The sequence below is a fragment of the Phycodurus eques genome, chromosome 1 (assembly GCF_024500275.1).
Source record: "Phycodurus eques isolate BA_2022a chromosome 1, UOR_Pequ_1.1, whole genome shotgun sequence".
Taxonomy (NCBI): domain Eukaryota; kingdom Metazoa; phylum Chordata; class Actinopteri; order Syngnathiformes; family Syngnathidae; genus Phycodurus; species Phycodurus eques.
This window is the reverse complement of record NC_084525.1, coordinates 26,365,267-26,389,078: the sequence shown is the minus strand read 5'-3', so window position 1 is coordinate 26,389,078 and position 23,812 is coordinate 26,365,267. Positions and strand designations below refer to the sequence as shown.

At 41.7% G+C, this 23,812-nt stretch overlaps 1 protein-coding gene across 1 annotated transcript; it reads right to left on the bottom strand.

Moving 5' to 3' along the window:
* Nucleotides 1-1,841: 1,841 nt before the first annotated feature.
* On the bottom strand, nucleotides 1,842-22,629 carry nsfl1c (NSFL1 (p97) cofactor (p47)). Its single transcript, XM_061685394.1, has 9 exons — nucleotides 22,515-22,629; nucleotides 18,929-19,029; nucleotides 17,868-17,945; nucleotides 14,353-14,518; nucleotides 14,170-14,265; nucleotides 13,091-13,200; nucleotides 12,840-12,977; nucleotides 2,895-3,065; nucleotides 1,842-2,752 (listed from the first exon to the last, which is right to left on the bottom strand). Exons 1-9 carry the CDS (start codon nucleotides 22,614-22,616, stop codon nucleotides 2,590-2,592), a joined length of 1,125 nt encoding a protein of 374 aa, XP_061541378.1. The 5' UTR covers nucleotides 22,617-22,629; the 3' UTR covers nucleotides 1,842-2,589.
* Between the last annotated feature and the right edge of the window lie 1,183 nt (nucleotides 22,630-23,812).

The following is a 23,812-nucleotide window of genomic DNA, read 5'->3' as shown; positions in this document are numbered from 1 at the left end:
TATATAGTTTCAGTCATAATGGGCCTGTGAGGGAATCAATAACTACAATGTGGCCTGCGACGGAAAGGAGTTTGACTCCCCTGCTCTACACCCTCCCCAGGTTGCGCCAATTTCACTTCAGCAAATCACACAAGACTTCAGCTCAATAAAAAACATCTGAAGGATTTTTGTGACGCCCTAGTAGAAGAGTACCAGTGATTGCAAAGAGGGGAAAAAAATATGCCAATCACACAAGAAGAAATGAAAAGCTGCAATCCATTGCCCTCATTAATACAGTATTTATATAGAAGTTCTGACAATACTCTAGACAAAACTAAACAGAAACAAACCCTTCTTGGTGGGGGTAAAAAGTAGATTTTGGCCAGGTCATTAAAAGGTGGGGAACATTCTAGCTTACCAATCACCGTGTGGGCTGACAGTGAACATACGTAACAATGGAATGTTATTAGTAAAAGATAATGCAACTGTGGAACAGTTGGAATGTTAACACTGTGCTTAAATATAGAAACTATAAAAAACTACTTACTGATTCAAATCAAATCTATTGCACATATAGTTAAATAAAAATTGTACCTAAATGTTGGGAAAAAAAAATCACCTCCATACTGAATTTTAAAGGAGGCACAATTATCCTGTCAACACAGCTTATGGTCATGACATCGGCTCCGAGAATGCTTCTCTGCAACCAGTAAAGCGTGCCATCTCTGTCGCTGCAAAGGAGCCGTGACAGAAGGAAGGTGGTACATGTATTTGACTGACAGGAAAGGTGGGATTTTCAGAGTTTCAGCAACACGCCCACAGCGTCTGCCAGCTGAACCGATGTCTCATTTTGAAGCCTGATTTCACATACTTTTTTTTTTTTTTAATCTAGTCATTCACTATCCGGCTTGTTAACAAGACTTTTTCTCCTGTTTGGTTGCACTTTAAATTCTGTGGCTACCTGCCTGTCTACTGTGGGTAAGCTGTATGTTCTTCCCTTTTCATTTACATGGCATGACAATTGCACTTCAGTAAACAATTTGAAATCACAGATTTCATCAGCACAAGACCTTGTATAGGTTTCATGAAACGCACATAAGATAAGCATTATACTAGCTCGCATAGATGCCCAACGAATGTAGTCTGACACATGACCACCCAGGGCAAAAGGGCCAATGCTGGCGCACCAGTAGGGGTTAATCTCCGCACACCCCTGGTAAGAACACTCAAGAGGAAGTGACCGAGGATTTAACATTTGTCACCTGTGGAAAATGATGAATCAACAGCCAGGTGCAGAAGGTATTATTCCACTCCAGTGCTGTAGGAGGCAGTAACAGGCATTGCATAACTGGTTGCAAATGTAGAAGAAACATCTGCAGTATCTGCCCTGACATCAAGAGTTTGCGCAAGAACTCATAATCGAATTGTCTTAGTTGGAACATATCCTTACACAATGGTTTTGTTTATAGAAATTGGGCAAAATGTTTTGCCTCAGCCTGCACACAAAGAAAAGATAAACAAGCAACCAAACCCAGACAATACTTCCAAAATGGTTGATTGATTATGCCACCTTCCAGCCAAGTAAATTGTGTAATCACATTTGTCATAGAAACAAAGCATAAGAGACAAAAATAAGCAAAGACGGTTTTTAACTCGTTTGGCTTTTCATATAAAAATGAGGCCAGTTGTAGCTCTTAAATGGCCGCAAGGAATCCTCATTACAATACAAAACGACATATCTGGACCGGCACTGAAATTGAATAGACTGCATCATACTGCATACAAACCGAGCAGGAAGTTGCATGTTTCCCTGTGGTAATTACATTCCCCCCATTTTACAGACTGACATATCGAGATGAATAGAAAATACAGTATCGAATTTATTTCTATAATCAGACTGACAATTTCCAGATATCACCAGGTATTTCCCAAAAATATGGAAAACACAACCCTCACTTCTTTGTACATTGACCATAAAATGGATTTATTTTCTCAGAGGTCCAAACATATTCCCATATTGCCCCAGGATGCATAGAACATGTCCACCTTCCACAGCTACAAACAAGTTTACAAACTACATTATGTTCTCTTGTAATCATCAGTTTGTATTAATAATAAAACAATAACTATTGGTGATGCCACACGAAAACAAAACCCTGCAGTCTCGCTAGGATAATCATCATATATGGTAATTCAAACAAGGAGGACTGTGGGTGTGTGGGGGAGACGGGGGGCATTGTTGTGGTTAAGTGCAGGGGGTCTTGAAAGTATGAGGCTACACATATTTATTGGTTTGTTCCAGATAAGCAATGGGAACCACAATACAGTCCTATCTAGAACTGAGAACCAAATGAGACTGTGGACTCTGCTACTTTACTGATGAGCATGTAGATGTCAAGGCTTGAAAAACAGCAGAATCTCTTCTTCTGCTGTCAGTGTGGATGAGGGATCAATGCTTGGGATATTTTGTTTTAGAAAACAAAAATGAAAAATTAGAGGTCCAAACAGAAGTCTGTGTCTCCTCCTCCTCAAGGAGGCAGGGGGGGACAGCAGGTTTCAAGGGGAGAAAGGTGGCCGCTCAGTGTTGAGCGGGTGTCTTCGCCTCCACCCTCATTGTAGCCGCTGCACAATGACGGCGTTAAGGAGGTTGGCTTGCTGAAGTGTCTGGCTCTCATCCGACAGCTCCTTGTTGGGGAAGGTGGTCATCAGGATGAACGCCCTGGCAGCCATGGTGGGCCGGGCCGCCACCACAAACTGCCGCAGGTCAGACACCCTGGTAGGTGCAGAGAAGGCACATTAGGCTAACATTAGAACAAGTAGACCTAAAGCCTGAGGCCTGCTGCATTAGTTAGCAATCAGTTCTGATAGCTGCATGCTCTCTGAAGCAGCCAAATCTGTTTTTATGTCTATGGTACCTGTGGGTATGGTTAAACATTTGAACCAGCCTGCCGCCATCTGCAAGTCGGATCTGAATGTTAGTGACGGGCTGGGAGGTGTCCAGGCTCACAGAAGCACTGGCTTGAGCTTCGTTCGCCGCCTGGTCCTGTTGAGAGGTGGCAGGGGCTGAAACCAACTCTGGGGCGGCACTGGGAGAAGACAATATGGAAACAAATAATCAGCACCAAGCTATATTAAACTTGTTCAATAAACTTCAATAAATTCACATATCATTGATTCTTTCCATTTTAAATTGGCAATGAAAAACTGGATAAGTGACACTATTTTTTAAGTAATGCAAAAAATTTTTTTAATTTTTTTTAAAAACGCCTGGCTTATTTATATATGGGAGGGACAAAAAAAAAACATGCCATTGGGCTGAATTTAATTTCAATATTTAATTGGTCGAGTTTATGTGACCTGAAAGGGGATTGAGTATGGCTGTCTCCGATCACAATTGTCCACTCGAATTTCTTGTCTTTCTAATCTGAACCAAAGGAAACGCATGAGATTCAGTCAGAACCGTTTGTAAATGTTTTCCTTCTGCTGTCTATTTACATAATAGTGACTGAGTGTGAAGGGCCACTCCCCCAAACCAAGATATATATACACACACGATTCTTTGTGAATCACTGTACAATGACTGAAATAAGAAGAATGCAAATAACTGTGTGCCCTAAGTCCAATATTTGATGGCTCGTGGTCCAGACTGATTGTGTTGGTTAACAACCAAACTTATCTTTACGAATGGCAGTTGCCAAACTTCTGGCATTAAAACCAGACCAATTGAATATGAAAACCAAATTTAGCCCCGTGGCACTTTTTTTCCACTTGATTTATTGATCTACTTCTTTTCCTTTAGGCTTGTCCCTTTTGGGGTCGCCACAGCGCGTAATCCTTTTCCATATAAGCCTATCTCCTGCATCCTCCTCTCGAACACCAACTGCCCTCATGTCTTCCCTTACTACATTTATCGCCTTCTCTTTGGTCTTCCTCGAGTACTCGTGCCTAGCAGCTCCATCCTCATCATCATCCTTCTACCAATATACTCACTATTTCTGGACGTGTCCAAACCATCAAAGTCTGCTCTCTCTAACTGTCTCCAAAATATCGAACCTTGGCTGTCCCTCTGATGAGCTCATTTCTAATTTTATCCAACCTGGTCACTCCGAGAGCGAACCTCAACATCTTCATTTACGAAACCTCCAGCTCTGCTTCCTGTTGTCTCTTCAGTGCCACTGTCTCGAATCCGTACATCATGACTGGCCTCACCACTGTTTTATAAACTTTGCCCTTCATCCAAGCAGAGACTCTTCTGTCACATAACACACCTGACACCTTCCTCCACCCGTTCCAACCTGGTTGGACCCGTTTCTTCACTTCCGGACCACACTCACCATTGCTCTGGACGGTTTTCCTGTCATAGTTCCAACAGTCAAAGTCCCCACATTCAGTTCTAGGCTCTGTGCTTTCCTCTTCTCTTTCTGCCGAAGAACCCACTTTCCATATCTTCTTCTTCGACTTCGACTCACAGTAGCTGAATTTCCACTGGCGCCGGTGGCGGACGTTGTTAACCCGGGCCACGACCGATCCAATATGGAATTCTTTGGTTGAGCACTCATATTTGTTTGGAAAAGTTTTAAGCCAGATGCCCTTCCTGACGCAACCCTCTGCATTTATCCGGGCTTGGGACCGGCCTACAGTTTGCACTGGCTTGTGGCCCCCATAGGGCTGCATTATTTGATATTATTGATCTGCGCCTAATAATTAAATATAAAAAAATATAGCATTTTTTCATTTTGTGTGTGTGCACGGGGCTGTGTGTGTTAAGTTAAAAAAAAAAAATTAGCCACTTTTTCATTTTCGATTGCCAATTGAAAATGAAAAAAAATGATGAATCGAATTTACTACCTAAAACGTATGTCAGTTCAACAGTATTTTGTGTGAGTGGGTGCAGGTTACTGATGATTTATGCAAACATTTTGTGTGTCAACCTGGGCCAAAAATGGCATTGCATAAGTCGAGGAGGAAACCGAAATGTAAAACCTCCCCACTATATGGAGCAACAACACTCCCGGTAGCTATATTTTATAAAAGTGTAAATAGTTGCACACAAACGAACAAACAACCTGAGATGCTTCGCAAGGCCTTCACTGCAGTCACTTTCACTTGCTGCTTGTTTGTGGGTCTTGAGATCAGAACTCACCCATTCAACAATATTCCAATTATTTATTTCAAAAACATTTTGATTTATTTTTTGCAGTAACTCACAGGACTAGAATTGAGGCAGATGATGGCTGAATGCTTTTGTTGTTGAATGAATACAATAATAAAAGAAAAATTTTCTGAAGAATGTTGGTGTAGCACTTGCAAAATCTACTATGAAGAGACGCTTCCATAATTGTGAATACAGACTCTTACTAACAAGGTGCAAACTACTGCTAACATTCAAGACAAAAGCAAAGGATTCAACGGTAACCTTTCGCTAACAAGTTGTTCTCTCGCACGGCGTTATATCATATCATATCATATCATATATCTATTTCTCCTGCGTCCGTGTGACAGCATTGGACGACAGATTTTTTATACCGCCACTTCACAGAGCACATCTCCATAGTTTAAAAAATATTTAAAATATGTTGAAAAAAAATGTTGAGTAAAAGAACACCTTTTGAAGAAAACAAAGTCAACCTGAAGTCCGGCACACCAAAAACTAAAGTGTGGAACACAATCGGCCCGTAGTTCTGTAGGGGAAGTCGGTCAACCCACCACAGTACTTTAATTCCGGTATGTTATGGAATGTCTTACAGTGGGGCAAGAAAGTATTTAGTCAGCCACCAATTGTGCAAGTTCTGCCACTTACAAAGATGAGAGAGGCCTGTAATTTTCATCATCGGTATACCTCACCTATGAGAGACAAAATGAGAAGAAAAAAAAATAAATCCAGCAAATCACATTGATTTTTAAATAATTAATTTGAAAATTATGATGGAAAGTAAGTATTTGATCAGCCTTCAAACAAGCAAGATTTCTGGGTCTCACAGACCTGTAACTTTGACTGTGAGTGCGAGATGGCGCCTACCAGTGTGGTCGCCTCGGTAACGCGCTCTCTAGTATTGTCTTTTGTTTTTGTGTTTTTCGTCCGTCTTTGGAGACCTTACACGACTCACTTACAACAAGGGGAGACCTGCTAACCATCAAGGAGGCTACTCCGGACCTTCTGTCACCAACTTTCGAAAATCCGCTCAGTTTTTTCCCCCCGAGTTACTCACCGGAGCGGCGTCCGCGGTTTTCGGCGCATGGAGGCGGAAGCGGCGCCACAGAGGAAAACGAGCCGGCATTCAGGTGAAACTCCGCAAGAGAGGACACAGATTGGCGTTCCCGTCGATCCACCTCGCGAATGTACGCTTCCTACCCGACAAAATGGACGAGCTTCATCTTCTGTTAAAGACCAGTAAAGACTTCGGACGTTCCGCGGCCATGTGCTTCACGGAGACCTGGCTTTGCGACGCTGTACCCGATGGCGCCGTCGCGCTTCCCGGCTTCAACATTCATCGAGCGGACCGCGACATGGAATCATTGGGCAAAACGAAGGGCGGCGGGATATGCCTCCATATAAACGAAAAATGGTGTACGGACGTCACGGTGCTCAGCACACACTGCAGCCCGCATTTGGAGTCGCTGTTTTTGAACTGTAAACCATTCTACTCGCCACGTGAGTTTGCATCGTTTATACTGGCTGGAGTCTATATTACACCGCAAGCTAAAACGAACGCCGCATTGCTAATGCTCGCCGAACAAGTCAACGAAATTGAAAAAAAAAACACCCGGACTCACCCCTCATTATTCTCGGGGACTTTAACAAAGCTAAACTCAACCACGAACTCCCGAAATACAAGCAGCACATCGACTGTCCTACCAGGGAAAATAATACTTTAGACCACTGCTACACTACGGTAAAAAACGCATACCGTGCTATACCTCGTGCAGCCCTGGGCTCGTCTGATCACTGCTTAATTCACTTAATACCGACGTACAAGCAAGAACTTAAATGTGCGAAGCCTACAGTGAAAACAGTCAAAAAGTGGACCAATGAAGCCAAGATGGAACTTCAAAGGTTTGTGTACCAACAAAATCATTTCGAACATTCAACAACAACAAGCCGTGGTTCACTGCTAAACTTAAGCAGCTTCGCCAAGCTAAGGAAGATGCATATCAGAGCGGGGACAGGGCCCTGTATAATCGAGCTAGAAACCAGCTTACTAAAGAAATTAACATTCCAAAGAGGATCTATGCAGCAAAGTTGGAAAAACAGTTTAGCGCGAACGACTCAAAATCAGTCTGGCATGCATTCCAATCGCTGACTAATTACAAGCGACGATCCCCCCAGGCTGAGAACAATAGCACACTAGCCAACGACTTGAACAGCTTCTATTGCAGATTTGAAAAGGACAGTTTCACTCCACACACCCACCCGGCCGCACCCGCGACCACAACCACACCTCTGACTTCTGCGTTAACCATCCATGAACAGGATGTGAGACACATCTTCAAACAACAGAAGATTAACAAAGCGGCAGGACCGGACCATGTGTCCCCATCCTGCCTCAAAGTCTGTGCGGACCAGCTCGCTCCAGTCTTCACTCAGATCTTCAACAGATCTTTGGAAATGTGCGAAGTTCCATCCTGTTTCAAACGCTCCACCATCATTCCAGTCCCCAAGAAACCTGCAAGCTCTGGTCTGAATGACTACAGGCCTGTCGCTTTGACATATATGGTCATGAAGTCCTTTGAACGTCTCGTGCTGGACCACCTCAAGAGTGTCACAGGTCCCCTGCTGGACCCCCTGCAGTTTGCCTACCAAGCGAACAGGTCTGCGGATGATGCAGTCAACATGGGACTGCACTTCATCCTAGAACACCTCGACAGTGCGGGGACCTACGCGAGGATCCTGTTCGTGGACTTCAGCTCAGCGTTGAACACCATCATCCCTGAACTCCTTTCAACCAAGCTTCTCCAGCTCAGCGTCTCACCTGCCATCTGCCAGTGGATTTACAGCTTTCTGACGGGCAGGACACAACAGGTCAGGCTGGGGGAGGCCACCTCATCCACACGCAGCATCAGCACTGGGGCGCCCCAAGGTTGTGTCCTCTCTCCGCTGCTCTTCTCTCTCTACACGAACGACTGCACCTCAGCGAACCCGACTGTCAAGCTCCTGAAGTTTGCAGATGACACCACTGTCATCGGCCTCATCGAGGACGGTGACGAGTCTGCATATCGACAGGAAGCGGAGCGGCTGGAGCTGTGGTGCGGCCGACACAACCTGGAGCTGAACACGCTCAAGACGGTAGAGATGATCGTGGACTTCAGGAGGCATCCTTCGCCACAGCTGCCCCTCACGTTGTCCAGCTGCCTTGTGTCAACCGTCGAGACCTTCAAGTTCCTGGGAATTACAATCTCTCAGGACCTGAAGTGGGCGACCAACATCAACTCCGTCCTCAAAAAGGCCCAGCAGAGGATGTACTTCCTGCGGCTTCTGAGAAAGCACGGCCTGCCACCGGAGCTGCTGAGACAGTTCTACACAGTGGTCATCGAATCAGTCCTGTGTTCTTCCATCACAGTCTGGTTTGGTGCTGCTACAAAAAAGGACAAACTCCGACTGCAACGGACAATCAAAACTGCTGAAAGGATTGTCGGTACCCCCCTACCCACCATTGAGGACTTGCACGCTGCCAGAACTAAGACAAGGGCGTGCAAAATCCTCTCGGACCGTCTGCACCCCGGTCACCAGCTCTTCCAGCTCCTTCCCTCAGGTAGGTGCTACCGATCAACGCAAACTAGAACTAGTAGACATTCCAACAGCTTCTTCCCTCTTGCGATCAACTTCTTAAACACCTAACCTATAATTCCATTACAACTAGCTGGAATTTTTTTGACTTGAGTTCGTTGTCACATTTCTGTGGGGCCAATTATGTATTACTCGTGCACTCACTGTAGTTGTCTCGCCATGCTGCACTATTTGCATATACTGGCCACTCATGCCAGAGTAGCATCTGCTCCATTTGCACACTGATTGAGGAGTATCTGTAACATTTGCACAACCATCATTGTCCCAGATGATCGCACTACTCGTCACTTTAAACCGCATACACTCCTTGAAGTCTCGGCGCCCTTTGCACAATGGTCATTGCACCGGACTATTGCAATATTAGTCATTCGAACTGCTCTAAGTGCTAGAGGACTCTGCATCTTTTTGCACAATTGTTTTTGTCAATGTCTTTATGTCTCCAAAGTGTTCTGTAAATTGACTGTCTGTTGTACTAGAGCGGCTCCAACTACCGGAGACAAATTCCTTGTGTGTTTTGGACATACTTGGCAAATAAAGATGATTCTGATTCTGATTTAAGAGGCACCTCTGTCCTCCGCTCATTACCTGTATTAATGGCACCTGTTTGAAGCCATCAGAAGACACCTGTCCACAACCTCAAACAGTCACACTCCAAACTCCACTATGGCCAAGACCAAAGAGCTGTAAAAGGACAGCAGAAACAAAATTGTAGACCTGCGCTAGGCTGGGAAGACTGAATCTGCAATTGGTAACCAGCTTGGTATGAAGAAATCAACTGTTGGACCAATTATTAGAAAATGGAAGACATATAAGACCACTGATAATCTCCCTCGATCTGGAACTCCACGCAATATCTGAGCAAAAATCCCGGAACCACACGGGGGGGACCTGGTGAAGGACTTGCATAGAGCTGGGAACACACTGCGCCACCAGGGACTCAAATCCTGCAGTGCCAGACATGTCCCCCTGCTTAAGCCAGTACATGTCCAGGCCCGTCTCAAGTTTGCTATAGAGCATTTGGATGAGGATTGGGAGAATGTCGTATGGTCAGATTTTTGGTAAAAACTCAACTTGTCTTGTTTGGAGGAAAAAGAATGCTGAGCTGTATCCAAGGAACACCATACCTACTGTGAAGCATGGGGATGCAAAAATCATGCTTTGGGGCTGTTTTTCTGCAAAGGCACCAGGACGACTGATCCGTGTAAAGGAAAGAATGAATGGGGCCATGTATTGTGAGATTTTGAGTGAAAACCTCCTTCAATCAGCAAGGCCATTGAAGATGAAATGTGGCTGGGTCTTGCAACATAACAATGATCCCAAACACACCGCCCGGGCAATGAAGAGAGAAGCATTCATAAGAAGCATTTCAAGGTCCTGGAGTGGCCTAGCCAGTCTCCAGATCTCAACCCCATAGAAAATATTTGGAGGGAGTTGAAAGTCTGTGTTGCCCAGCGACAGCCCCTAAACATCACTGCTACAGAGGAGATCTGCATGGAGGAATGGGCCAAAATACCAGCAACAGCGTGTGAAAACCTAGTGAAGAGTTACAGAAAGCGTTTGACCTCTGTCATTGCCAAAAAAGGGTATATAACAATGTATTGAGATTAACTTTTGTTATTGACCAAATGCTTCTTTTCCACCATAATTTGAGAATAAATTCTTTAAAAATCAGACAGCGATATTCTAGATGTTTTTTCTCATTTTGTCTCTCATAGGTGAGGTATACCTATAATGGAAAATACAGGCCTCTCATGTTTTTAAGAGGGAGAACTTGCACAATTGGTGGCTGACTAAATACTTTTTCACCCCACTGTATGTTACAAATCGCTGACGTAGGGTTATGACAAAATTTAATCAATTTTATATTTTTCTACAATCAAAACTGTTGTTCAGTCCGCAAATGGATGTTTTTTTCCCAATTATTGACAAAGATAAAGTGTTGAAAATGGCTCGCTCTCTTTGACGATGGAATCTTAATGGCTCAACAAACTGAAAAGTGATGGTTTTGTGAGGATTCCGGCCGACATGTATGTATAATATGGTAAATTCTCGCTGCTCACCCAAGAATCATGACATCCTCGTTGGTGCCGCCATATCATAGCCATCATCCGGATGGACTTCCAGTTGACCAATTTATGTGTGTTATGTCGGCACAAGGCCACTCGCGTTCTACTTTTTTTCTATATATCTGGTAAATTACCGCTTACTTTCCACCGCAACGCGGTCTCAAGCTAGCAACCTAAAGGGGCCATATTTTGGCTATTTAGACCTCCATAGAGTGACTCTCGAACATGGCTTTACTATAAAAGTGTCAATTTAATAAAAAAAAAATACTTTGGTTTTGTCATATGAGTGTCCAGAAAAGGCCGCTCTGATAGCTTTGTCCATATTGGGTGGCTGTGGCTTAGTAGGTAGAACGGGTCGTCCAGTGACCGAAGGGTAGCTGGTTCGAATCCCTGCTCCAACCGTCCGCATGTCAAAGTGTCCTTGGGGAAGACACTGAACCCTAATTTGCTCTCAGTGGGCCTGGCAGCGCCTTGGATGGCGGCAGTCGCCCAGTGGTGTGTGAATGTGAGGCTTTGTAAAGCGCTTTGGGCACTGTGATAGTGTAGATAAAGCGCTATATAAGTGCAGTCCATTTACCATATTTGGCTTTCCTTTGATTGGTTGCCTCCGTGTACAAGACCCACTTGTGAGAACACACATTTGTTATGTTGACAGCGCTAGCTCGGGAGCGGAGAGGTAGGCGGAGATCTTCGCTAGTGATGTAAATAAGATCAAGAAATTCGAATGACCTGACAGAAAAACGTCTGGAACTCAAGAATGCATGGACGATTTAAATTCATATTTCATGTTTACTGAGGCACCGTATAGTCAATATTACATCGCAAGTACTAGAAAAAGTTGCTAAAATATGGCACCTTTAAGACATCTCACTCTTAACTTACTCCTCCTGAGATCGCTACTTCCAATCGCTACAGAAGCTAGATAGCTTCTGCCGCTAGCTTCCGTGGCTAACTTCTGTAGTCGCTAGCTACCTGCTAGCATCTTTGTTGTGCTCTCTGAACAGCACAACAACTGCCGGCAAACACACAACGCCAGGTGCACTGTACACTAATTATTAACCAACAACTTTATTCATCCAATTCTGTGGACTCTGAGGAAGCACTTGTGCGGGAAACAAACAGAGCAAAGACAAGGCCGCTCTTCAGCCATCGCAACATGCTGACTGGCTCCTTTGGCACCCATTCGCGACGTACCCGTTAAGACTGTACTATTTTCAACAGTACTATTAAATCGTTATACTTACCGTACCATTCAGCATTAATTTGAGTCAATCATCATCTTTGTACTTTGCTAATATGAGAACTTGAGTAGAAATGCGTGGTGAGGTGGTGACACAAATGTCAGCGCATGTACACAGAGCAGAAAACTTCTCTGACAAACCTAATAAAATGCATATAATACTTCATGTTTTGAGCATGGACACCTGAAAATAAATGGTGCCTATTATACATGGGTAGAAGGGAATTTCTGATTTTGGGGGTGTGCATTATACTTCAGAGCATATTATACATGAGAAAATACAGAATGTCTAATGTCCAAATACTTTTGAGTCCCAAAAAAATGTAAATGCCATATTTTTATGAAGCTCAGTCTCTAAAAACAGAAGTTCATTACTGATAAAAGCACACAAAAACATTTAATGTTTTGGGGGAAAAAAAGGTCAACGTGTCCCACGGCAACTATGTTTTGGTCTCTGAGTGGCCTTGGAAGGACAACATCTAGTGGGTTTCAGCTTTAGAGCCTGAAGTAATTATTTTCTTCTTCTCTGATCACATGGGATCAACATTCAGAAATATTGCAAGCTCTTTATCAGCAGAGTGGAAGGAAAAGTAAATTCTTTTAATACGAGGACACTAGGTAAATCACCTTTCTAAATGCAGATCACTGCAGTATGGCTCGAGCTACTTTTGTCATTTAAATAAGTTTCTGCTCCACTGACAAATAAAAAAAAAATAAAATAAAAAAAAAAAAAAAAAAAAAAAAAAAGAGAACTGCCCATCCATCTCACCTTCCTAGTTTTTGACCCTCTCCTCCAAAGGCTCTGAAGGCCATTCTGGGTTTGGTGAAGTCCTCATCTCTGTGGTCCTCCATGTCCAGATTGACCTGGCCCCCCCGAGAACGCTGCCTTAGCTCTAAAGGAATCTCCCTGCAGTATGACAATGACGGTCAAAGAGGAGCAGTGTGCTGTGCTTGAAACAATGTGTCACAACCAAAACATGTCACTTTCATTAAAGTCATGTCATTAAAGTGCATATTTACCCTCTACGGATTGCCTCGAGGAAGTGAGCGTTGCTAGGATCACTGTAGTTTCGGAGTTCACCATCATCTAGACTGAAACCACTCTTCCACAGTTTTAGCACCACGTGTACCTAACGTAAAAAACCCAAAAACATTAAGGAATAGAGCTGCACAGGAGGATGATTCTGCAGATGATCAGAAGAAATGGACAGCATCAGAGTTAAATATGAGTGTCACACCAAAGGGTCTGAATACTTATGGCTCTGTGATATTTCAGTTTTTCTTTTTTTAATAAATCAAAAATTTCAACAATTAAGTTTTTTTCTTTCAGTATGGGGTGCTGTGTGTACATTAATGAGGAAAAAATGAACTAAATGATTTTAATAAATGGCTGCAATATAACAAAGAGTTTATTTATTATTATTTATTTATAATTGGGTTTACGCTTCTCTTTCAATTCCATACCTTAGTCCTCGGTTTTTCACGGTCACGAGAACGAAGGGGTGTCCCAATTCTCCGTAAGGCTAGGGTTAGGGATAAGATAAAGGACTACATACCCCTTCAAACAAAGTGTGGTCTGGAACTCATTAGGAGGCGAGGGGTATGAGACTGTCCTCGCTGACTGACAAAGAGCTTGCTTACAAGACGACGGCGGAATGGACAAAGAAATGCAAGTAATCAAGCGAAGTATTAGGGGTGTAACGGTTCACAGAAGTCTCGGTTTAGTACGTGCCTCGGTTTCAGGGTCATGGTTCGGTAAGAGTTTGATACAACAGGGAAAAAAAAGAAAAAAAGAGCCCCAAATGCATAGTTCTAGGTTTCTTTTAGTTTATTTTCAGCAGAAAAAACGTCGAACTCAGGAATGCGTGGGCCATTTTAATTCATATTTCACGTTTACTGAGGCACCATAGAGACAACATTACATCCCAAATACTTGAAAAAGTTGATTTGGCAAAATACCGGCCCTTTAAATAAACTGTGGGTGTTTGGTGGTAATTACAGTGCAATGGGTAATGAGCATTAAAAAACAAAAACATTTTAATAATTTATTTTTTTTATTTTTTTTAATTTTTTTTTTTATTACTGTGATGCCGACTTACATCCTGTTGGGCATTGGGGTCACGTCTCCCAGCAGAAACGTATGTTGACTCCTCCTCAGGAGCTGCTCCAAGCCTGTATCCACCTCCGTCGAAGGCCTAAGACATGAGGAGACAATGCAACAATAAAACATCAAAACTGAAAAACATTTGAAGTACTGGACAAAACTTGTTTTCTTCATTTACTTTCGCTCTGCTGGATTCTCCTGCCCCCTTCCCACTGCGCTCCAAAGGCACAGCCCCGTGTTCTCTGGCCCCTTTGAACAGATCTTCCACCACATCATTGGGACTCTTTTTTTTAGGAGGCCCAACGATTTGCTGGCCACTGCGCTCTGATCCCCCTGCAAAGAACCTGAAGAGAGGCACAATACGGGGGATAGATGAGCCAACCAAAGGCTAACAGTCTTAATTAGTACACAAAGAACAAATTACTCAACAAATAATAATGTTCTCAGCTATTTTGTTCAGTTTTGTTGTTTCTAACTAATAGTTTCTAACTATTTTTTTAACCAAAAAATTAATAATTATATTTTAGTAAAAAGTAAAAGTATCCTGCGTGCTAAAGAGCTTCTACATAATAGTGTAATGACCATTACAGAACTAAATCTTACATTGGGTGGTGGTCAGGGGTGAGTCTAGGTCGAGTACTTTGGGGGGTCTGAACCCACGACCTAATTTTGGAAAGTACCCTTCTGAAATGTGATCGAACTCTTTAGCCTTGAAAAAGACCATTTGGTGGACGATGCAAAATAGGGCTAGCCACGCCACTAATAGATAAAAATAATAATTACTTATTATTATTATTATGTCTATTTATATCTTTATCCAATACATTATAAGTCTGGTTTATTGTATATTAAAAAAAAAGCAGACTTTTTGTAACAGTATGAATACAATGAGTATGCTCAGAGGAAAGGAATATTAAAAACATTTTGGCTAGTCTCTAGCTCTATTAAAGAAGAAATCATTTATTTTTAAGGTCACCTTTTGATTTGAGTAATAGACAACACTGTTGGAAATGTAGTATATACAGTATAACAACTACACATTAAAGAACGAAGACAAACTCATTAACCATGTAATTTTTTTTTTTTTTTTTTAACAGTCCCTCACCTGCACCTGGCTGACTTCTTTAAAAAGCGCATGTCTATCTATTGTAAAGCAGACTTTTGTAAATAGTGTTACATAAGGTGTCCTTTCGTAAACTAGCATTTAACTAGATTTGTAGTTATGCAGTGAAAGCGACCTGATGCTGCCAGCATTTTTTTTTTAAACTGAAAATAAACACCCACACTACAAAAACTCAATCTTAGAAAAATAACACTCATCACCTTGTTTTTAAACAATTTTCACTTGTTTCAAGCTAATTTATACTTGCAATAAGCAGACAAAACGTGGGAGTAAGTATCTTTTTATATATATAACCCACTGGCAATTTGTTATGTTTTTATTTAGTTTTGACTCGAAATAAGATATTCGTGGTAATATTTCACTGAGACTTTTCATAACGTATCAGATACACTGGTCAAAAACTCTTTGCTTTTCCATTAGCTAGTGATAGCTCTAAGTGCCTAATAAGTGCCCATTCCACACTATTACAAGCATTACAGTGCCAACACATAACATACAGCAATTCAAGAGGAGGAACTGAAGCATCGCAGTGTGGTCACTGTAATTTCATAGAATGTGTCAGGGTTGTAAATCAAGCATTACCTGGTTATTAGCGTTAACACAGTTGGAAATGTGTGTAGCGGTTCTGATCATAGATATGAAGACTATATGAGAGGGAGTGTAGCAGCCCAGCTAAGCGAGATGCCTATGTGGCGGCCATGTTGGGAACGTCAATGATCACTTCATAATTAAAGTCATGAAGTCATAATTTGGGCGGCACGGTGGCCGACTGGTTAGAGCGTCAGCCTCACAGTTCTGAGGACCCGGGTTCAATCCCCGGCCACGCCTGTGTGGAGTTTGCATGTTCTCCCCGTGCCTGCGTGGGTTTTCTCCGGGCACTCCGGTTTCCTCCCACATCCCCAAAACATGCATTAATTGGAGATTCCAAATTGCCCGTAGGCATGACTGTAAGTGCGAATGGTTGTTTGTTTCTATGTGCCCTGCGATTGGCTGGCAACCAGTTGAGGGTGTACCCCGCCTCCTGCCTGATGACAGCTTGGATAGGCTCCAACACGCCCGTGACCCTAGTGAGGAGAAGCGGCTCAGAAAATGGATGGATGGAAGTCATAATTTGCTCATTTCTCAACCAGTTTTCACAAGGTTTACTTTTTTTGGCAATGCCAAAATGTGTGTTATCACCACAGAACACCCCCACCCCTTTTGTATTAACTCATAGGATGGAATAAGGCAAATTTTAATTTTGGGTGGGCTGGTCTGGTCACTGGTGGTGGTCTCACAAATTTATTCAGCACTGTACATTGAACCCCTACAATTCCTGGGAAATAGGGAGCAAGCTCTGCCGCTAATAGGGGAAACCCACAAATATATGACACCTCCTCTAAGGGATTTGTATTGCGTACAGATGCCACAAAATGGCGGCAATGCAAAATAAAAAAATAATCTAGATCTGGCAAATTGTATTAAGCTATTAACTCACCTTTTGGCATTTACACACAATAATAAATGTTCCGGAATATGAGCAAGTTGTAACGGAAAAGAAGACTACACAGGCTATTAGTAGCTGCATTGGGAATGAAGCAGAAGCACTTTCAGTTTCACTTTTGACGGTGCAAGAGATGCAATCAACTCAAACACAGATGGAAAAAAAAACTATCAATGAATTAAACCTAACAATAACACCAAGATACCACAAGATAGTACCAAAGTAATAATTTTATTATTTTTGGTCTGTGAGGAAAAAAACAGTTTTTCAGCAAGTAATGGAGAATAGAACATGCAAAGTTGCAAATGCTGAACCGTAAATGTGCGGAGGGTTGTTGTGAAGATATTGTCACTGATACTATAGACATTTGCCTGACTTCCACGCAGCGTGGGTTCAGATCACAGTGTGTAAATCGGAGTTTGAAAGGTTGTCATGTAATGGCACAATTTTCTTGCTGTCATACACCATTAAAGGTGCCCAGCCCACATGGACGTATAATAGACAAAAATTAACAGGAGGCAGACATCCAAAACTATATTTAAAAAAGACTGTCCTCTTCCATTGCAGATAAGCACTTAACAAAAATTGAGCCAAATAAAATGGCTTATACTTGAATACTTGTCTTTCTTGATCTGACATTGCAAACAAATATACAGTCACATCAGACAATTTACAAATCGTGATACAAAGGACAGTAAAACAAAAAAATCCCGTTCATTTTCAATATTAATTAGGTGACACAAATAACATGTCCGTTCCCCCTCTGGGACGGAGTGGAAGCGCCCCATCTCCAGAGCCAGAGGCAGAGCTCAATTGAGCACACACTGATCTCTGGTCAGGTTCAGTGTGACATATGGCTCAGGACCAAAATCATCTTGTACCATCATTAGTACCTTTACCCAGCATTGAATCAGTCTCATGATAGCTAGAGCTTTCATGATGATAGGTGGAGCTGATCACCAGTAGTCTTGATGTCTGAGCATGTTTAGAGGCATCACCGTTTCTTTTTTTTAATTTTGCAAAGTTTACTTTCCTATTTTAGGAATGTTTATCATCCTACCTTGTTGTTATTGATTTACTGACTGACCTTTGACCTTCTTCTTCATCACTCTCTTCTTCCGCCTCGTGCATCAAGTCTCTGAATGACGTCACTCGGTGTTGAGAGCTGGTTATGAAGAAAAAAAAAAACCGGATTGTTACGTCGAGCTACCACTAAACATTAAGTAGACTTGCACAATCAAAGGCTGGATTTACACTGCAGGTTCAAGTGCCCAACTCCGATTCAATGCCTGTAACCGACTTTCTTGGACAACCCATTTCCATGTACAATTCAAGTCACGCATATATCCGATATGGTTGTGTTTAAACTTACAGACTATACAAAACATCCCACATTGCATAGACGCCCATACATCATGTAAATAACGCTACCTACGACTATCAACAAAAGTAAACAATAGTAGATCAAAAAAGGTCCGAATCTTTGACTGGTAGTGTAAATACAAATATTTAACGTTACATATCTTTCAGTGGGCCTGGGCCGACTCGTCCCTCATTTATTTAAATGAGGAAAACTTCTGCCTTACTCCACTGCCGAAGTCTGCAATTATTTTGCTCATCTAATGATCGATGCACTGCTAATGTAACGTATTTAGACAGTATTTGTCTATTTTATAGTTTAGATTTAAATCAGATGTTTTTTAACATGCTTATTTGTGTTGTTTGGGCAGTCGTACATTTACATGGCTCAACAATTTGTGCATTATGATGACATCAAGCTCGCATTGACTGGATATATCTGATCTGAAATGTTTATGTTGCAATAACATTGGCACATATCTAACACAGGTTGGATTTGTATCCACATAAGAGGCCCGATTCCGATCTAAAGACGTGTTTTTTTGTTTCCTAAACACTACCATGATGACATAACTGAATTGTACCACTTCAGAACAGAAAATTGGAATTGTGTCACTTTAACCATGCAGTTTACATCCAGCAAAACAAAAACAATCAGACCTGGAATTATTATTGTTGTAACAATATTTGATACAGCTCTCACCTCATGCAGGTGTGTCTGACATCATGGCCCAATCAACAATGAGGAAAAAAAATTTATGTTGCAAGAAATGAGTGTGTAAATACAACCTTGGGCCCGTGGATCTGGACACTGAGGATCCTCCTTCAAGGTGAGGCAGTGACACGATGTCATCATCAGCTCCATCTTCAAAGAAACTACCAAGTGCAAGCTGTGACAAAGCAAGAGAGACAGTCATTCAGTTGTAGAAATATACTTGCCTCTAGGATTGTCACGATCCAATTGAGTCTATGACAAAGTTTGTAAAAAGTTTTTTGTTCTTTTAGTAATTCCACTATAGCTATAGCTATGTGTTTTGGACACGCTGAAAAGGCTACAGCTAACACTGTACACTGTAAATGCTCACCACCAAACACCCTCCTGTAACAGTTATATTATAAAATAAAATTTAAAAAAATAAAAAATAAAAAAAAATAAAAAAGAGGACCCATTGACGTCGACTGTGCAGAGGCGCTATAATAAAGCCGGTAAAGCAGCAAATCGGTGCTTTGTGCCTTCATTGTTGCCGCCACAAAGCTCAGCTGTGCAGCGAGAGAAGGGAGCTAACCCCTGCGTTTCCCGACCACGGTCAGGTGACCGTAGCAGGAAAGGTTAACACTTCGTATAAAGAAACTAAAATACATTAAAATAAAAAAATAAGATGATGTACTTACCATTACTGGTGAGAGTGTGAAAAAAGGAGGGCGAAAAAGGCAAAGATACTCCCACCGCACAAACACAGACACACACTTTGCACTAGCTAAGCAGAAACACTATAGTGCTGGGACAAAATGGCGGACCAGGTATGGGCATCGCAAAATCTAAACGTTGTAGGTCAAGTGTGTCGTAACTCGAGGACTTCCTGTATAGTGTGCCATTTGCTTACACAATGACGTGGAGGCAAGCCATGGTTGATTAATAATCTCTTTATTGTCAAGATGAAGGCTTAATGTGTCAAAAAAAGTTTGTCCTCCCGTATTTCCTCACTGCCAGGGTGCGTGCGTGTGTGTCTCCTCACTGCTCCACTAGGACCAACCCCTGATACATTCAGGTTAGGGCAGAATGATCAATCGAATTCAAACCGAAATGGGACTGTAGGAGAATGCAATAATAATAATAAAAAAAGAGGGCCGTAACCACGCCAAAACAACAATCATAATCTGTCACAATCTTCTCTTCCATCTCCAATCACTTCCCCCAAACCGCTCATCAACTCACAAAGTAGTTTCACGCCTTCACGCACCTGGGGAAAAAACAACACTGGCTCCATGGCTCCAGCAGAAGAACAGAAACAAAACAAAACTTTGCGCTACAATATCTCTGAAAATGGCCCCTGCAGATCAGAGAGGATAACCTCTTGGTAAATGGGCTGCACTTATATAGCGCTTTATCTACACCATCACAGTGCCCAAAGCGCTTTACAAAGCCTCACATTCACCGACTCACACACACATTCATACAGTTAAGTGTATTGCCCAAGGACACTTTGACATGCAGACAGTCGGGATTCGAACCAATGACCTACCCCCTCTACCTACTGAGCCACAGCCGCCCTAAGTTTGGTGTCAAGGAGTAGTAGTACTTTGGTAGCCTGGGACTCTTTTGGATCTAGGAAAGATGATGCGTCAGAGTAAGGACTTGTTGCCCTACTAGTTGCTACCATAGCTATAACAAGGGGTAGCATGACAAACTTATTTCAGTATCTATGAAAGTATCACAAGGCTATATATGAAAACTTGATGGCTAAAAAATAAAAAGACCAGTGTGTCAAGTGGGTCAAACACCACCCGAAAAGGATTAGTTACTGACATGTTCGAGAGTATATATCTATATGACTTTAGTATGTGCGATGTTACTCACTGCATTGGAGATCAGTGGGCTTTGATGTTTATTTTGTTTACTTACAGACTGTCTAGATAAGTTCAGTGTTTAAGAAGTGCAGTCCACATGTTAATATATGTTTCATGAACCATGAAAAGGTGAACATGCTGAAGTGGTAAAGCCACAGGTTTGTTTGCATTATTGTTGTAATCTGATACACCACCCTTGTTTGGCAGAATGTTTTACAAAATTCCATGTCAAAATGTTTAGTAAATTTACAACTGCAATTGAAGTAAATATATTAATTTATATTAATTCATGGTTCATTTGCCTTTATTTTAGTGTAATACTAACCAATAAGACCAAAAAATATGTATAATAAATCTGATATTGTTTATTGTAATACAGATTAATTTATATTTTCTGTTTGTTAAAAAATACGTGTGACGAGAACATTGAAAAAATAATTGCATATTAAATCGCAATATTGAGTGGGGGGGGGTTTGAGTAGATGATTAGATTTTCCAAAATTGTTCAACCCTAATTCAGGGACTGTCAAAGAAAGTGGGATTTTATTAAGTTCTTGCAACAACAATCCCTGTAACACAACTGAAGTTTCGATAAAATATATTGTTGAAAACCATTGCCTCCTCTTTTATTTCGTTTGAAACTTCATACTATTCTTATATACTGTAGCAAGTAGTGTCTTCAGTGATGTTCTTGACAAAATTTTACTACGATGGAAATTCAAACAAATGGGTTTGGAAGTGAATTTCTATAGGTTGGTTAAGTCTACAGTGAAAGCCATAAATGCAATTTTACAAATAATTGGCATACTAATTTCTTTTGATGTTTCAGCATTCTGTTTTTCCTCATTTTTGGGTTTTAGTCAAGAATTATTCATTTTGGTGCATCATTAGTATGTGTATAAGTAGCTACACGGTATAGTTATTTATTGTGTATGTATTAAATGTTCTTGCATATTTACTCTTTTAATGTGATACTTATACAAAAAAAATTATGATTAACTTTTTCCCTTTTTAAAGCATTGCAAAGGTATCGGATTGGGACTCAAAATCAGGTGTCTGGCACTGGGGTCCATAAAAATATCATCGGGACATCCCTTCTCAAAATCCTTTTAGTATTATTTTGGGAGTATATTTATTTTGTGTGTGTCAGAGTGACTTCCTGTTCCTGCCACCTCTCCCTGTCCTTTCAAATTCAGGTCTCCGCTTCAAGTTTCTGAGGAAACAGCACTGCTTCCTAATTGGCCCATGAGGCAGTTATGATTGAGCCCCTTTCAACTTAGCCTAGCAACAAGTCGCTACACAAACTGGATGAGACCAGTTACAATACACTACAGCACACTTATATGAAACTCGGTCACTGCCTTGTTGGATGAGTTCACGTGTGCACGATTGCCTCAGTTGTATGACGTCACCTGCACTTTAAATGCTCTCATTAAATGGTCAAAGTAACAACAACGATTTTGTCCCCATCACTCCAGGCTAACTCCAGCTAGGTAGACAGGTTCGTGGTAAACCGGTGCCACTATTTCACGTGTAGTTGCAAATAATAATAATAATAATAAAATAAAGTGGCATTTTGAGACTATGTGTGCGTTGCAGCTACATTCACTATCTGTACCTTCAATATCCGCGGCTCAGATGACAGAGAAATACTGGCGGCTATTGTCAGTGAGTGACTTGCATAAATTACCGGCAACACATGCTAACATTAGCTGGGCAGCTAACTCGCTGGTCGCAGGCATTCCTCTGACCTGTTTAGATCTCGCAGAACATCGCTAACGTGAGCCCAATAGCGTAAAACCCGTACCTGCAAATTCCAACCGGCGGACTCCAAGAAGAAGCGGGCCCTCTCCTCGTCGACATCAGTAACAGCTACGAACTCCCGCACAGACTCCTCTTGGCTCGCCATTTTGGTTTGTCCACTCGGCTCCAATTAACTTCCGCTTCCTGCCCGGAAACAAGGAACAAGCGTCGTTTCCTTTTTCGTTCCTATCCACGAGTTTCAATGTAAACAAACTTTAATAATTGACTGCCACGCAGTAAAATGTTAAAAAAATTTATTAACAGGACTCATAGCACTGTTTATAACAATCTCACTTTTTGTGTTTTCTGTTCTGCAAGCATACGTTTTGACCACGAGATGGTAATGTGTCCTCACATGAAAGGAGACCAACGTCCCTCTTCTGAAAGTATCGTCATAGAGAATTACTTTTTTTAACAAAGGGTTGTGATTAATAGAGTCACTACCCTGGATTAGTATGTTAATTTTATTGTGAGTCTTGCCCTGCTCAATGCCTTAATTCGTTTTGTGTCTTCCAGTCATCCACAATCCGCTTTATGTGGAACATCACGTGCCCAGAAGGAAATAGCTGACTTCCTGTTTATGCTACGCTAACGAGCACTATCAAGTATGACTACGGTTTGATTAAATGTTTTAAAGCCATATTTGCTGAAAAAAACAAACAAACAAAAAACATTATGGCTGGTGTCTTCAGACATAAGTTAAATACATTAACATTATCAGAATCATCTTTATTTGCCAAGTATGTCCAAAACACACAAGGAATTTGCCTCCGGTAGTTCGAGCCGCTCTGGTACAACAGACAGTCAATTTACAGAACACTTAGGAGACATAAAGACATTGACAAAAAACAATTGTGCAAAAAGATGCAGAGTCCTCTACCACTTAGAGCTGTTCGAATGACTAATATTGCAATAGTCCGGTGCAATGCCCATTGTGCGAAGGGCGCCGCATACACTTCAAGGAGTGTATGCGGTTTAAAGTGACGAGTAGTGCGATCATCTGGGACAATGTTGGTTGTGCAAATGTTACAGATACTCCTCAATCAGTGTGCAAATGGAGCAGCTGCTAATCTGGCATGAGTGGCCAGTATATGCAAATAGTGCAGCATGGCGAGACAACTACAGTGAGTGCACGAGTAATACATAATCAGAATCAGAATCATCTTTATTTGCCAAGTATGTCCAAACACACAACGAATTTGTCTCCGGTAGTTGGAGCCGCTCTAGTACAACAAACAGTCAATTTACAGAACACTTTGGGGACATAAAGACATTGACAAAAAACAATTGTGCAAAAAGATG